The 15188-nt window shown below is 46.8% G+C and overlaps 3 protein-coding genes across 4 annotated transcripts; 1 reads left to right on the top strand and 2 right to left on the bottom strand.

Annotated features, from left to right (window-relative positions):
* Positions 1 to 493: 493 nt before the first annotated feature.
* LOC117140191 (OTU domain-containing protein 5-B) lies at positions 494 to 4157 on the bottom strand. 2 transcript variants are annotated; one of them, XM_033302969.1, is made up of 9 exons: positions 3977 to 4157; positions 3372 to 3884; positions 3233 to 3300; positions 2359 to 2890; positions 2142 to 2298; positions 1843 to 2045; positions 1233 to 1780; positions 954 to 1168; positions 797 to 891 (listed from the first exon to the last, which is right to left on the bottom strand). In XM_033302969.1, the coding sequence occupies exons 2-9, from the start codon at positions 3531 to 3533 to the stop codon at positions 797 to 799; spliced, it is 1980 nt and encodes a 659-aa protein (XP_033158860.1). In that variant the 5' UTR covers positions 3534 to 3884; positions 3977 to 4157. The 2 variants fall into 2 exon arrangements, with proteins under 2 accessions (XP_033158861.1, XP_033158860.1); XM_033302970.1 differs by lacking the exon at positions 3977 to 4157 and having other exon boundaries at positions 494 to 891; positions 3372 to 3533.
* Positions 4158 to 4632: 475 nt separating this feature from the next.
* On the top strand, positions 4633 to 5074 carry LOC117141064. Its single transcript, XM_033304352.1, has one exon. The coding sequence runs from the start codon at positions 4730 to 4732 to the stop codon at positions 5027 to 5029; it is 300 nt and encodes a 99-aa protein (XP_033160243.1). The 5' UTR covers positions 4633 to 4729; the 3' UTR covers positions 5030 to 5074.
* A 223-nt stretch (positions 5075 to 5297) lies between these two features.
* LOC117141101 (mucin-22) lies at positions 5298 to 15000 on the bottom strand. The gene is made up of 2 exons (XM_033304423.1): positions 10853 to 15000; positions 5298 to 10381 (listed from the first exon to the last, which is right to left on the bottom strand). Exons 1-2 carry the CDS (start codon positions 14998 to 15000, stop codon positions 5371 to 5373), a joined length of 9159 nt encoding a protein of 3052 aa, XP_033160314.1. The 3' UTR covers positions 5298 to 5370.
* Between the last annotated feature and the right edge of the window lie 188 nt (positions 15001 to 15188).

A 15188-nucleotide genomic window follows, 5' to 3' on the forward strand; every position in this document is an offset into this window, starting at 1 on the left:
TACGTATAACTTTTTGCTACACCGATAAAACAACCACAAATCCCTGTAAATAAGCAGTAAATTATATAATTTGATCTAAACCGAAGTAAGACTATTTTATTCTTTGATCACTTTTCAGATAAAAAGCAAGAAAGCTTCATATTTGGGATTATTTATTTGCTTTATTTAAAGTACTCATAAATTACGATTATTATGCACCATTTATTGTAGTCAATTAAATAATTAATTAGCGTTATCCGTATTATTATCTGTATTATGTATATGCCCATGTGTTAGTTTTATATCCATTATTTTATGTACGAGCAGTTTTGATTTACCGTCCATATCGTGCGTACTTCACTAAGCTTAACATTATGACGAATTACGAAATAGGCATTATTTTATGGGGAAAAGGAACGTGGCGTGGAGGGAAAATTCATTCATGGTAAAAAAACAACACGCTGGGTGGAGTTGTGCTTTATACACATTTGAATCAAAAAAATAAAAATGAACCTATTATGTTTCATTTTAATTTTGGTTCTAATGATTATACAACGAGGCCTTATTAAAAATATATGTTTATGATATTTATAGGGTTAGTGTTATGTGAGAATGTAAATGTGCAAAAGCGGGTGTGCTACGATGACCATTGCTCGAATCGCAATCTTCGCTTCACGCCCACTTAACATTCTAGATCGATTATAGTATGTAGTTTCCTCGTATCTCGTTTTTGTTTTGGTAAGTTCTGTTTCAGTTTTTTGCGAAAATAACTACTAAATCACTGTACAAAGAACGAAGCGTTTCTGTGCGGCACCGTCTACGGTCCGAAGAGAAACTTTCGTTTTTGGTCCTCCATGTAATCGCGTGTGGACATCTGGATGGCTTGCTGCAGCATCTCGCTCTCGTTAGCGCCTATCATCAATGGGTAGAAATGTTTAGGTATCTTATAGATATCACAGTTGATTCGAACTCACCTTCATTGGCGTAGGATGCCTCGAGCAGCTCCTGATAAAAGCTAGAGTAACTCTGCTCGCTAGGTGACTTGCTATCCCCGTTCTTCTGTGGCGAATGAGACGACTGCTTCGAGGTGGAGGGACGCTGCTCAGCATCTGGCGTGTTAGCTCGTGCCACTGATGGCGCTGAATCGCGCTTTGGACTCTTCCTCAGCGGAGCCTCCAAAGCCTCGGCGCTGCAAGGTAGGAAGGAACTTAAAACCTCAGTAAGCTGCACCACAAGTCGCCACGAACACCAACCTCTTGCTAGCCAAAGTCGCCTCGCGAGTTTCGTGGCGTCGTTTCTTTCTCAGGGCCGTAGCGCGACGCTGAGACTTGGATCCCTTGCCCGAACGTTGGCTTGCAGCTGTGCTCGGCGATGAACTGCCACCGCTGTGTCCCACCGAGCTGGTGCTACTCATGTCTGTAGCATCACTATCGTAGCCACCCAGCTCGTTAACCTCTTGCGGCAGCTTGTGACTAAACTGGGTGAGTGTTTTGGGTGACAGCGAAAACGCGGGACCGGCGCCATCACCACCACTACCGCTGGTCAAAGCCACAGGTGGATTACCGCTGCTGCCGGTGCCCCCACACACCGAATATTTTGAGGGTGAGGCATCGGAGTCGGTAAGCGCTTCGGCAGAGGTAACCGTCGAGGATGTGGCCGATCCTGCCGCCGTATTGCTGTTGCGCGAGCGTTGTGTATTCTCGCGACACCACTGTAGGTAAGACTCGCGAGCAATTTGCTCCTCAATGGCTTCGTTAGTTGCCTCCCAGTCTGTCGTCTTTAGTTTATCTTCAAACATGGTCTACAATTAAAAAGGGGGTGGGTTAATGGATGGTACTTAGAAATTTTGTTTCCATTACATACCTGCTCGATCTCCAACTGCTCGCTGAGACGCACAGCCTCTTTGGTTTGGATATCGGGCTTGTATCCAGCCAAGCCCAGGCCCACGCCAACGGTGGCGTTGTAGGGATCCAAAATAGCATTGTAGTGTGATCCGCGCTGATAGGATAAACGCAGCGGGGGATAGCCCGCCTGTGACTGTTCGGAGTTAAATATATTGATGGGATCTGGATATATTTAATAAATGAATATATATTAGTGTGTATATTACAAAATATATACATATTCTACGATGACATTTATAATCTTAGCTGACCACTTACTTGACTGGTAACAGTATACCTCGACGGTACGGCTGTAGATCTCGGAAATAGCCTGGATCTCAATGTGGTTGCCATGAGCATCACGGGCCCGTTTACGCTGTATATAGCTGTTGATGTCCTCGGTGACAAACTGACCGAAATATTCCCGATTCTCGTGCTGCATAAGTAAGCAAAATTGTTAGGACAAATTAAAAGCTGCATCAAGAGGAATAATTACAATGTAATCCATAGTGTGTTGGCGGATCACGTCGTGCATCTCCTCGTCGCCGTATATTTGAAGGGATATAGAGCGAAACAGGCAGGCGCCATCCTCTTCGACAGGCTTAAGTTCGTAGCCGCGCTGTTCCATACATTTGGCGAACTCCAGGTCACGGCGCTGCCACTCTTCCACTGGAATCAGTCGCTCTTTGGGCTGATGATGCTCATCGCCGCTATTGTAACCGGAAAGGGTTTCCTCCACTGTTTTTAACAAATTGGCGGCCGCCGTGGACGTAGACATCTGGACCTGAGCTGTAGGCACCGTGGTGCAGCCCAGACCCAAATGTTCGGGTGAGTTTCGGCCCACTGCCGACGGACTGCTACTGCCGGAAGTTGAGGTCGACGGTGGACTGTTGCACTTGCTGCCAGATACACCAGGTGCTCCACTGCCCGCCGCTACCGTCGGATGGACTAGTTTCTCGCGCTCCAGACGATCGCGCTTATAAAGATGTGCGTGCGCTTCGTGGTGTTCGCGACGCTTCGAGCGTGTGCTATTGGAAAGACAGAAAACCGACAATATTAAATGCCGAGCAAATATGACTAGAATTTTGAATTTTGAAAATCTGACTGCCAACTATTGTATTAACAAAATCATTGCATAGTAGATGTGACAATTCAAATGTCAATTTCTTTGTATAAGTATCTAATGCAGTCGTTTTTCGTTTAGGATATATGGCCATAAATTTACAGAGGAAACTCTATAGTAGATTTACCATAGGTAATGGTTTAGGAATGTTATGGGACTACCACCCATCAGGCGAGTTAACCAATTAAATGCAGTTGGCACAGGGCGCCACCCCGGGAAATCCAGGTGGCCCAATGCTATAACTTACCTCTTGTGTGGGCTGCAGCGATGGGTGCGTGCCAGTTCGTCGTAGACCTCGCCACGCCTCTGGGGGCTCTAGAAAAAGGGGGCGAAACGAAGGTGCATATTAATGGACAACTCCCAGAAGGGGCTTAAGAACCACGCACCTGCCCATCGATGACGACGTTACGGTGGTTGTGGGCATGGTTATGGGTCTGGCTGACCACCGACTGCTCCACCACAACCACCTGCGCCTCCTTGTTATCGGGATCCACATTTCCAGCCACGCGTTTCGCGCTCGGTGGGGCGCTCACTGGCTTGATTGTCATGATGGTGCGCTGCTATTTTTGTGTCCCTTGCTGTGCGCTCTCTCGCTCTTTCCTTTGTTATTGACTATCAGATGTCTTTAATTATTTGCTTAGGTCGAGAAGCGTGCGTCATAAAGGGACACCTCCTTAATTCTTAATCACGATCCACACAACGCACGGAAAACTATGCCTTCTTTGTCCGAGATGAGATGTCGTCGCAGAAATTGCGACCCCAGTTGGTTCCTTTCACCAACTGAAATGGGAGTTTCTCTTGTCTGCTGCTAGAGATATCGGTGCTCGTTTATCGTAGGTTTAGTGTGTTCTATAGCCAATTGTGGCAGTAAATCACAAAGTCTCCTGAGCAATACAAAACTACAAAAAAATACAATTTCCAGATTTTCATCTGTTTTTGTGCAAGTGTGTGTGTGCGCTTATGTGTGTGCGCTGTGTTCGCTGTTGCTCACCACTGTTTTCGTTGCCTTAAACTCTGCGATTATTAATGTCTGACTCCGGTATATCCGATTTACAGCGAAATTTTGTCAATGAATATAAAATATTTCGGGGTTTTATATTTTTGATATTCCCTTAGTTCGATTTTTTATTTTGTGCACGTTGTCCAGTGTTACCGCAGCTTTTTGCCGTAAAGATACCAACGTCGTAGGTGTAGCAGGGGAACGACGGAAAATTGAAACACAAAGCTATGAATTTATATTTTCTGTTAATATTAGGGCCAAACTAAAACAACAAAGATAAGGATAGTTTAGGATAGATAGAAAATAACGAATAACCGTACGTTTCTAATTTTCTGGTCTACAAGTATATCAAATATACACTCAATAGAAAATCTCCACACCCGGATTAAATCATGAGTTTAGCGAGGACATAAACAATTATGTAAAGTGTCCACTAAAGACATGACCCAATGAAAGATGTAATTTGTAACGAATGTTGATGTATTAGATCTGATAAAACTTTTCAACACTATACAATTCTTTACATACTTGCGAACTGCTTCAGTCCAATTTATATAAACTCCTTTCTGTTTTAAGTTCTGAATTTAAGTTTTTTAAATAATTTTGTGATAATTTAAATGTGAATTATATTATACGAACAACGCAAATCTTTAGTGAACCGCAGAAAATGTTTGTTTTCTTTCACGCCGTCTACTAATTATAGGTGGCTGACTTTTCGTCATTAGATATTATGCTCTGAAACACATGTGTAAATATTTATCGCGGGACAACAACATTCGATTTATTTGGAAAAGGTATAAAACATCTAAAAACGTAGCAAAAATGTTAGTCGACCAACAAACCGCGATGAAGACACAGGTTTTATTTATTATTCTGTTTTTGGCAATGGTGGCAATTTTGCCCGCCAACTCCGCAAGTTCCACAACTACTGAAGCCTCCGAAACCACGACAGAATCTCCGGCTGCTCCACAGTGGTCTTGGACGGAATTTATACGGTTTTTCAACAGCAGCGGAAGTGGAAACAAATTCTACTTCTTCTTCTAGACCAATTTGTACATTTCTAAAATTTATTTTCTGCCAATAAAATGAAAGCACCTCAATTTAAATGTTTTAGTTTTTAATATTAATTGCCCATCAATAGGTGAATCTCAATAACTATCAAAGACCTACTTATTTTTGAGCTTTCCCAAAGACAGTTTCGTATTTATAACAAAAAGTGCTAAAGTCTTTATGCATTTAAAAAGTAGTTTTTTCAGTTAGTATACATGTAAATAACCCAAAAAATGAAGACATTTTATAATATTCGTATGCATATATTTCACAATCGTGTACATTAAAGTCATGAGCCGTTTAATCTGGGCCCTATCCATTCACAAGGACGAACTCTAATATTGATTGTTCCATCCGCCCCAACCGCTTCCATAAGGACGCCATCCATATCGCCAACTGGGCCTGGCTCCAACACCCACCCAACGGCCGTTGCCCCACCAGTATGGATATTGTCCGGTTACACCGACAGAGCCACCTGGGATCGTAGTTGCCACACCACCGGAACTCTCTGAACCCTCCAAATTGAGACCATTGCCGGACATTGCTCCATTAGCCAAGTTTTCACTGCCTTGTGTAGCGCTTCGGGTCCAAGAATTCGAGTTTTGCGACTGAGCATCGTTTCCTGTCTGTCCTCTGGCCAATCGAATACGAATGTCCGGTGATCCCTGGACACTAGAACTGTCACCCGAAAATCCTGAACGTTGAGACCAGGATTCAGCAGATTGAGATCCACCTGCACCGGATCCAATAGAACCGGAAAGGGATGGACCATCGTTGGCATTCGTCTCGGCGCTGTTGGTGCTCCTCTTGATTAGCTTAGACCAGGAACCCGACGAATCTCCTCCGCTAACAGAAATACCTGCGTTAATGGTAGGTAGGGTTAAGCGAATGGGATTGGATATTTTCTTCGACGAACTAGACCAGGAGTATTTGGACTCTGTTTTAGGGACCGATGAAGTCTTCGATGTAGTGGTTGTGGTCGTAGTTTTGGAAGAGGAAATGGATTTCGGTGCTACAAAGTTCTTTGACGTAATCTTAATAGTTTTAGTTGATGTCGAACCTGTTATTCCGCCATCGATAGATATGCCGGCAGCAATTTTCGGTACAGTCAAAATTTTAGACGTTTTACTTCCTTTTGATGATGTTGTTGTAGTTGTCGTTGTCGATGTTGAGCTTGACTTTCCACCATTAACATTTAGGCTGCCATCCAGTTTAGGCAGACTCAAGTCTATCTTTGACAAAATGTTTGTATCTTTAATAGATGCTGAGCGGGACTCATCGCCGTTAACGCTTATGCTGGCATCAACTTCCGGTAGAGACAAGGATGATTTACTTCCCTTTGTGGATGTTGTCGTAGTTGTCTTTGTCGATGTTGAGCTTGACTTTCCACCATTAACATTTAGGCTGGCATCCAGTTTAGGCAGACTCAGATCTATCTTTGACAAAATGTTTGTATCTTTAATAGATGCTGAACCGGACTCATCGCCGTTAATGGCTATGCTGGCATCGACCGCCGGAAGAGTTAAGGTACCTGACTGTTTACTTCCTTTGGTCGTGGTAGTTGTTGTTGTGGTGGTTGATGACCGGGTGGTCTTTCCATCTTTGCTTAAATAAGTTTTCTTCGTTACTTTAACAACAGGGGAAGAAGGTACGCCGACTTGGTTCTCAGATGATGTTGTCGTTGTGGTGACCTGATTTAAGCTTTCAATATCGTTTTGTGGGATTCCCTGTATGATCTTTACAACAGGGGATAATCCTGAGCTGGATTGGCCCTGATCTGAAGAAGTTGTTGTTATAGTGGTCGAAGAAGTCTTGACCGATTTTCCACTATTGGAAGTTTTCTTTGATGAGCTCCTAACGTTGGGTGTTGAGGAAGTGCTTGTCGTTACGGTTTTTGTAGTTTTGCTAGAGCTTATACTCGACTGACCACCATTAGACTTGGGGACCTTGGAGGATTTTGAAGAGTATTTTGTTGTATTTTCACTTGATGTTAAGCTTGATTCGCTGTTCTGATTATCTGCAATAGTATCTACAACAGGAAGAGATGAGATAACTGTAGACTGACCCGAATTTCCCTCATTGCTTAAATCATTTCCTTGGGTGACAGCAACTCCAGCATCTGTTAGTGAGTCAGATGATTCCTGTACAACAATAGTGGAGCTTCCATTGTTATTTTTGCGTGATTTTTTAGTCCACCGCTTGGTCCAATATTTCTTAGACTTGCCACCATTATACGATTTCCTTGAAGAGCTTGACCACGAATATTTGGTCTGTGGCTTTGAGGAAGAACTTGACGTTACGGTTGTTGAAGTTTCGCTAGAACTAGAATTTAACTTTCTTCCTGACTTCGGAATTCTGATAGTTTTTGAAGAGTACGTTTTTGTCGTTTTATTCCACTTAGGGCTTCCATTATCCTTTAAAGATATTTCCTTCGTTGTTGTAGTGGATGACGAAGACTGAGTGGAGCTGCCATCGCCGTTTGTTCCTTGACTGACTTCCACAACGGGGTCAGATGAGCTGGTGGATTGGCCAGCATCGGAAGATGTCGTCGTTGTAGTGGTAGTTGTTGTCGAGGACTGGGAAGAGTTTCCATTACCATTCGAAGAGGATCCCTGAGTTACTTCTACGACAGGAGCCGAAGAGGAGGTAGTTTGGCCCTCATCTGAAGATGTCGTTGTTGTGGTGGATGACGAAGACTGAGTGGAGCTGCCATCGCCGTTTGTTCCTTGACTGACTTCCACAACGGGGTCAGATGAGCTGGTGGATTGGCCAGCATCGGAAGATGTCGTCGTTGTAGTGGTAGTTGTTGTCGAGGACTGGGAAGAGTTTCCATTACCATTCGAAGAGGATCCCTGAGTTACTTCTACGACAGGAGCCGAAGAGGAGGTAGTTTGGCCCTCATCTGAAGATGTCGTTGTTGTGGTGGATGACGAAGACTGAGTGGAGCTGCCATCGCCGTTTGTTCCTTGACTGACTTCCACAACGGGGTCAGATGAGCTGGTGGATTGGCCAGCATCGGAAGATGTCGTCGTTGTAGTGGTAGTTGTTGTCGAGGACTGGGAAGAGTTTCCATCACCATTTGAAGAGGATCCCTGAGTTACTTCTACGACAGGAGCCGAAGAGGAGGTAGTTTGGCCCTCATCTGAAGATGTCGTTGTTGTGGTGGATGACGAAGACTGAGTGGAGCTGTTATCGTCGTTTGTTCCTTGAGTGCCTTCCACAACGGGGTCAGATGAGGTGGTAGATTGGCCAGCATCGGAAGATATCGTCGTTGTAGTTGTCGTCGTTGTCGAGGACTGGGAAGAGTTTCCACTACTATTCGAAGAGGATCCCTGAGTTACTTCTACGACAGGAGCCGAAGAGGAGGTCGTTTGCCCCTCATCTGAAGATGTCGTTGTTGTGGTGGATGACGAAGACTGAGTGGAGCTGTTATCGTCGTTTGTTCCTTGAGTGCCTTCCACAACGGGGTCAGATGAGGTGGTAGATTGGCCAGCATCGGAAGATATCGTCGTTGTAGTTGTCGTCGTTGTCGAGGACTGGGAAGAGTTTCCACTACCATTCGAAGAGGATCCCTGAGTTACTTCTACGACAGGAGCCGAAGAGGAGGTCGTTTGCCCCTCATCTGAAGACGTCGTTGTTGTGGTGGATGACGCAGACTGAGTGGAGCTGTTATCGCCGTTTGTTCCTTGACTGACTTCCACAACGGGGTCAGATGAGGTTGTAGATTGGCCAGCATCGGAAGACGTCGTCGTTGTAGTGGTAGTTGTTGTCGAGGACTGGGTAGAGTTTCCATCACCATTCGAAGAGGATCCCTGAGTTACTTCTACGACAGGAGCCGAAGAGGAGGTCGTTTGGCCCTCATCTGAAGACGTCGTTGTTGTGGTGGATGACGAAGACTGAGTGGAGCTGTTATCGCCGTTTGTTCCTTGACTGACTTCCACAACGGGGTCAGATGAGGTGGTAGATTGGCCAGCATCGGAAGATGTCGTAGACGTGGTTGTCGTCGTTGTCGAGGACTGGCTAGAGTTTCCATCACCATTCGAAGAGGATCCCTGAGATACTTCTACGACAGGAGCCGAAGAGGTGGTAGTTTGGCCCTCATCTGAAGATGTCGTTGTTGTGGTGGATGACGAAGACTGAGTGGAGCTGTTATCGCCGTTTGTTCCTTGACTGACTTCCACAACGGGGTCAGATGAGGTGGTAGATTGGCCAGCATCGGAAGATGTCGTAGACGTGGTTGTCGTCGTTGTCGAGGACTGGCTAGAGTTTCCATCACCATTCGAAGAGGATCCCTGAGATACTTCTACGACAGGAGCCGAAGAGGTTGTAGTTTGGCCCTCATCTGAAGATATCGTTGTTGTGGTGGATGACGAAGACTGAGTGGAGCTGTTATCGCCGTTTGTTCCTTGACTGACTTCCACAACGGGGTCAGATGAGGTGGTGGATTGGCCAGCATCGGAAGATGTCGTCGTTGTAGTTGTAGTTGTTGTCGAGGACTGGCTAGAGTTTCCATCACCATTCGAAGAGGATCCCTGAGTTACTTCTTCGACAGGAGTCGGAGAGGAGTTAGTTTGGCCCTCATCTGAAGATGTCGTTGTTGTGGTGGAAGACGAAGACTGAGTGGAGCTGTTATCGCCGTTTGTTCCTTGACTGACTTCCACAACGGGGTCAGATGAGGTGGTGGATTGGACAGCATCGGAAGATGTCGTCGTTGTAGTTGTAGTTGTTGTCGAGGACTGGCTAGAGTTTCCATCACCATTCGAAGAGGATCCCTGCGTTACTTCTTCGACAGGAGCCGAAGAGGAGTTAGTTTGGCCCTCATCTGAAGATGTCGATGTTGTGGTGGATGACGAAGACTGATTGGAGCTGTTATCGCCGTTTGTTCCTTGACTGACTTCCACAACGGGGTCAGATGAGGTGGTGGATTGGCCAGCATCGGAAGACGTCGTCGTTGTAGTCGTAGTTGTTGTCGAGGACTGGCTAGAGTTTCCATCACCATTCGAAGAGGATCCCTGAGTTACTTCTTCGACAGGAGCCGAAGAGGAGTTAGTTTGGCCCTCATCTGAAGATGTCGTTGTTGTGGTGGATGACGAAGACTGAGTGGAGCTGTTATCGCCGTTTGTTCCTTGACTGACTTCCACAACGGGGTCAGATGAGGTGGTGGATTGGCCAGCATCGGAAGATGTCGTCGTTGTAGTTGTAGTTGTTGTCGAGGACTGGCTAGAGTTTCCATCACCATTCGAAGAGGATCCCTGAGTTACTTCTTCGACAGGAGTCGGAGAGGAGTTAGTTTGGCCCTCATCTGAAGATGTCGATGTTGTGGTGGATGACGAAGACTGAGTGGAGCTGTTATCGCCGTTTGTTCCTTGACTGACATCCACAACGGGGTCAGATGAGGTGGTGGATTGGCCAGCATCGGAAGATGTCGTAGACGTGGTTGTCGTCGTTGTCGAGGACTGGCTAGAGATTCCATCACCATTCGAAGAGGATCCCTGAGTTACTTCTTCGACAGGAGTCGGAGAGGAGTTAGTTTGGCCCTCATCTGAAGATGTCGATGTTGTGGTGGATGACGAAGACTGAGTGGAGCTGTTATCGCCGTTTGTTCCTTGACTGACTTCCACAACGGGGTCAGATGAGGTGGTGGATTGGCCAGCATCGGAAGATGTCGTCGTTGTAGTTGTAGTTGTTGTCGAGGACTGGCTAGAGTTTCCATCACCATTCGAAGAGGATCCCTGAGTTACTTCTTCGACAGGAGTCGGAGAGGAGTTAGTTTGGCCCTCATCTGAAGATGTCGATGTTGTGGTGGATGACGAAGACTGACTGGAGCTGTTATCGCCGTTTGTTCCTTGACTGACTTCCACAACGGGGTCAGATGAGGTGGTGGATTGGCCAGCATCGGAAGATGTCGTCGTTGTAGTTGTAGTTGTTGTCGAGGACTGGCTAGAGTTTCCATCACCATTCGAAGAGGATCCCTGAGTTACTTCTTCGACAGGAGTCGGAGAGGAGTTAGTTTGGCCCTCATCTGAAGATGTCGATGTTGTGGTGGATGACGAAGACTGAGTGGAGCTGTTATCGCCGTTTGTTCCTTGACTGACTTCCACAACGGGGTCAGATGAGGTGGTGGATTGGCCAGCATCGGAAGATGTCGTCGTTGTAGTTGTAGTTGTTGTCGAGGACTGGCTAGAGTTTCCATCACCATTCGAAGAGGATCCCTGAGTTACTTCTTCGACAGGAGTCGGAGAGGAGTTAGTTTGGCCCTCATCTGAAGATGTCGATGTTGTGGTGGATGACGAAGACTGAGTGGAGCTGTTATCGCCGTTTGTTCCTTGACTGACTTCCACAACGGGGTCAGATGAGGTGGTGGATTGGCCAGCATCGGAAGATGTCGTCGTTGTAGTTGTAGTTGTTGTCGAGGACTGGCTAGAGTTTCCATCACCATTCGAAGAGGATCCCTGAGTTACTTCTTCGACAGGAGTCGGAGAGGAGTTAGTTTGGCCCTCATCTGAAGATGTCGATGTTGTGGTGGATGACGAAGACTGAGTGGAGCTGTTATCGCCGTTTGTTCCTTGACTGACTTCCACAACGGGGTCAGATGAGGTGGTGGATTGGCCAGCATCGGAAGATGTCGTCGTTGTAGTTGTAGTTGTTGTCGAGGACTGGCTAGAGTTTCCATCACCATTCGAAGAGGATCCCTGAGATACTTCTACGACAGGAGCCGAAGAAGTGGTAGTTTGGCCCTCATCTGAAGATGTCGTTGTTGTGGTGGATGACGAAGACTGAGTGGAGCTGTTATCGCCGTTTGTTCCTTGACTGACTTCCACAACGGGGTCAGATGAGGTGGTGGATTGGCCAGCATCGGAAGACGTCGTCGTTGTAGTCGTAGTTGTTGTCGAGGACTGGCTAGAGTTTCCATCACCATTCGAAGAGGATCCCTGAGTTACTTCTTCGACAGGAGTCGGAGAGGAGTTAGTTTGGCCCTCATCTGAAGATGTCGATGTTGTGGTGGATGACGAAGACTGAGTGGAGCTGTTATCGCCGTTTGTTCCTTGACTGACTTCCACAACGGGGTCAGATGAGGTGGTGGATTGGCCAGCATCGGAAGATGTCGTCGTTGTAGTTGTAGTTGTTGTCGAGGACTGGCTAGAGTTTCCATCACCATTCGAAGAGGATCCCTGAGTTACTTCTTCGACAGGAGCCGAAGAGGAGTTAGTTTGGCCCTCATCTGAAGATGTCGTTGTTGTGGTGGAAGACGAAGACTGAGTGGAGCTGTTATCGCCGTTTGTTCCTTGACTGACTTCCACAACGGGGTCAGATGAGGTGGTGGATTGGCCAGCATCGGAAGATGTCGTAGACGTGGTTGTCGTCGTTGTCGAGGACTGGCTAGAGTTTCCATCACCATTCGAAGAGGATCCCTGAGATACTTTTACGACAGGAGCCGAAGAAGTGGTAGTTTGGCCCTCATCTGAAGATGTCGTTGTTGTGGTGGATGACGAAGACTGAGTGGAGCTGTTATCGCCGTTTGTTCCTTGACTGACTTCCACAACGGGGTCAGATGAGGTGGTGGATTGGCCAGCATCGGAAGATGTCGTCGTTGTAGTTGTAGTTGTTGTCGAGGACTGGCTAGAGTTTCCATCACCATTCGAAGAGGATCCCTGAGTTACTTCTTCGACAGGAGCCGAAGAGGAGTTAGTTTGGCCCTCATCTGAAGATGTCGTTGTTGTGGTGGAAGACGAAGACTGAGTGGAGCTGTTATCGCCGTTTGTTCCTTGACTGACTTCCACAACGGGGTCAGATGAGGTGGTGGATTGGACAGCATCGGAAGATGTCGTCGTTGTAGTTGTAGTTGTTGTCGAGGACTGGCTAGAGTTTCCATCACCATTCGAAGAGGATCCCTGCGTTACTTCTTCGACAGGAGCCGAAGAGGAGTTAGTTTGGCCCTCATCTGAAGATGTCGATGTTGTGGTGGATGACGAAGACTGATTGGAGCTGTTATCGCCGTTTGTTCCTTGACTGACTTCCACAACGGGGTCAGATGAGGTGGTGGATTGGCCAGCATCGGAAGACGTCGTCGTTGTAGTCGTAGTTGTTGTCGAGGACTGGCTAGAGTTTCCATCACCATTCGAAGAGGATCCCTGAGTTACTTCTTCGACAGGAGCCGAAGAGGAGTTAGTTTGGCCCTCATCTGAAGATGTCGTTGTTGTGGTGGATGACGAAGACTGAGTGGAGCTGTTATCGCCGTTTGTTCCTTGACTGACTTCCACAACGGGGTCAGATGAGGTGGTGGATTGGCCAGCATCGGAAGACGTCGTCGTTGTAGTCGTAGTTGTTGTCGAGGACTGGCTAGAGTTTCCATCACCATTCGAAGAGGATCCCTGAGTTACTTCTTCGACAGGAGCCGAAGAGGAGTTAGTTTGGCCCTCATCTGAAGATGTCGTTGTTGTGGTGGATGACGAAGACTGAGTGGAGCTGTTATCGCCGTTTGTTCCTTGACTGACTTCCACAACGGGGTCAGATGAGGTGGTAGATTGGCCAGCATCGGAAGAAGTCGTAGACGTGGTTGTCGTCGTTGTCGAGGACTGGCTAGAGTTTCCATCACCATTCGAAGAGGATCCCTGAGATACTTCTACGACAGGAGCCGAAGAAGTGGTAGTTTGGCCCTCATCTGAAGATGTCGTTGTTGTGGTGGATGACGAAGACTGAGTGGAGCTGTTATCGCCGTTTGTTCCTTGACTGACTTCCACAACGGGGTCAGATGAGGTGGTGGATTGGCCAGCATCGGAAGACGTCGTCGTTGTAGTCGTAGTTGTTGTCGAGGACTGGCTAGAGTTTCCATCACCATTCGAAGAGGATCCCTGAGTTACTTCTTCGACAGGAGCCGAAGAAGTGGTAGTTTGGCCCTCATCTGAAGATGTCGTTGTTGTGGTGGATGACGAAGACTGAGTGGAGCTGTTATCGCCGTTTGTTCCTTGACTGACTTCCACAACGGGGTCAGATGAGGTGGTGGATTGGCCAGCATCGGAAGACGTCGTCGTTGTAGTCGTAGTTGTTGTCGAGGACTGGCTAGAGTTTCCATCACCATTCGAAGAGGATCCCTGAGTTACTTCTTCGACAGGAGTCGGAGAGGAGTTAGTTTGGCCCTCATCTGAAGATGTCGATGTTGTGGTGGATGACGAAGACTGAGTGGAGCTGTTATCGCCGTTTGTTCCTTGACTGACTTCCACAACGGGGTCAGATGAGGTGGTAGATTGGCCAGCATCGGAAGAAGTCGTAGACGTGGTTGTCGTCGTTGTCGAGGACTGGCTAGAGTTTCCATCACCATTCGAAGAGGATCCCTGAGATACTTCTACGACAGGAGCCGAAGAAGTGGTAGTTTGGCCCTCATCTGAAGATGTCGTTGTTGTGGTGGATGACGAAGACTGAGTGGAGCTGTTATCGCCGTTTGTTCCTTGACTGACTTCCACAACGGGGTCAGATGAGGTGGTGGATTGGCCAGCATCGGAAGATGTCGTCGTTGTAGTTGTAGTTGTTGTCGAGGACTGGCTAGAGTTTCCATCACCATTCGAAGAGGATCCCTGAGTTACGTCTACGACAGGAGTCGCAGAGGTGGTAGTCTGACTTGAAAGTCCATCATTGATGATTTTGGTTATAGTGTTAGTAGATGCAGACTGATCTGTAATAGAGCTTCCATCTAAGAGTGGTAGCTGCTTTTTTCCATTGACACAATTCACATAATTTGGATTGCCGAGAAGTTCTCCGTCGTGCAAAAGAAGTAGTTTTCCGAAAAGCCTGTCCAGCAGCCACAAGCGTATATCTTTTCGTATTTCAATTAGGGTTTGCCGAACACTTTCACAACATGGCTGTGGCTTAATAACTGGAGTGGCCACTGCTGTTACCGTATTTGATTGCGATTGGGCCGCTGCGTAGGCCAAATAAGCGGCCAAAACCGCGACTAGGAACAAGCGCATGATCCTCCAAGAAACCGGGTGTCGGATCAATTAGATCTGGTGGCCAAATTTAAAATTTGAAACCTTTTATACTCTGGTACGGGGGTCTCGTTATTATTTTGACTATTTGCGTAGATGCTTGTCTAGCTTGCAAAATTTTATTTGACAAAGAACATTTGGTACTTCCATTGTTTTCACGAAAAATACAA

Source organism: Drosophila mauritiana, chromosome 3L (assembly GCF_004382145.1).
Source record: "Drosophila mauritiana strain mau12 chromosome 3L, ASM438214v1, whole genome shotgun sequence".
NCBI lineage: Eukaryota > Metazoa > Arthropoda > Insecta > Diptera > Drosophilidae > Drosophila > Drosophila mauritiana.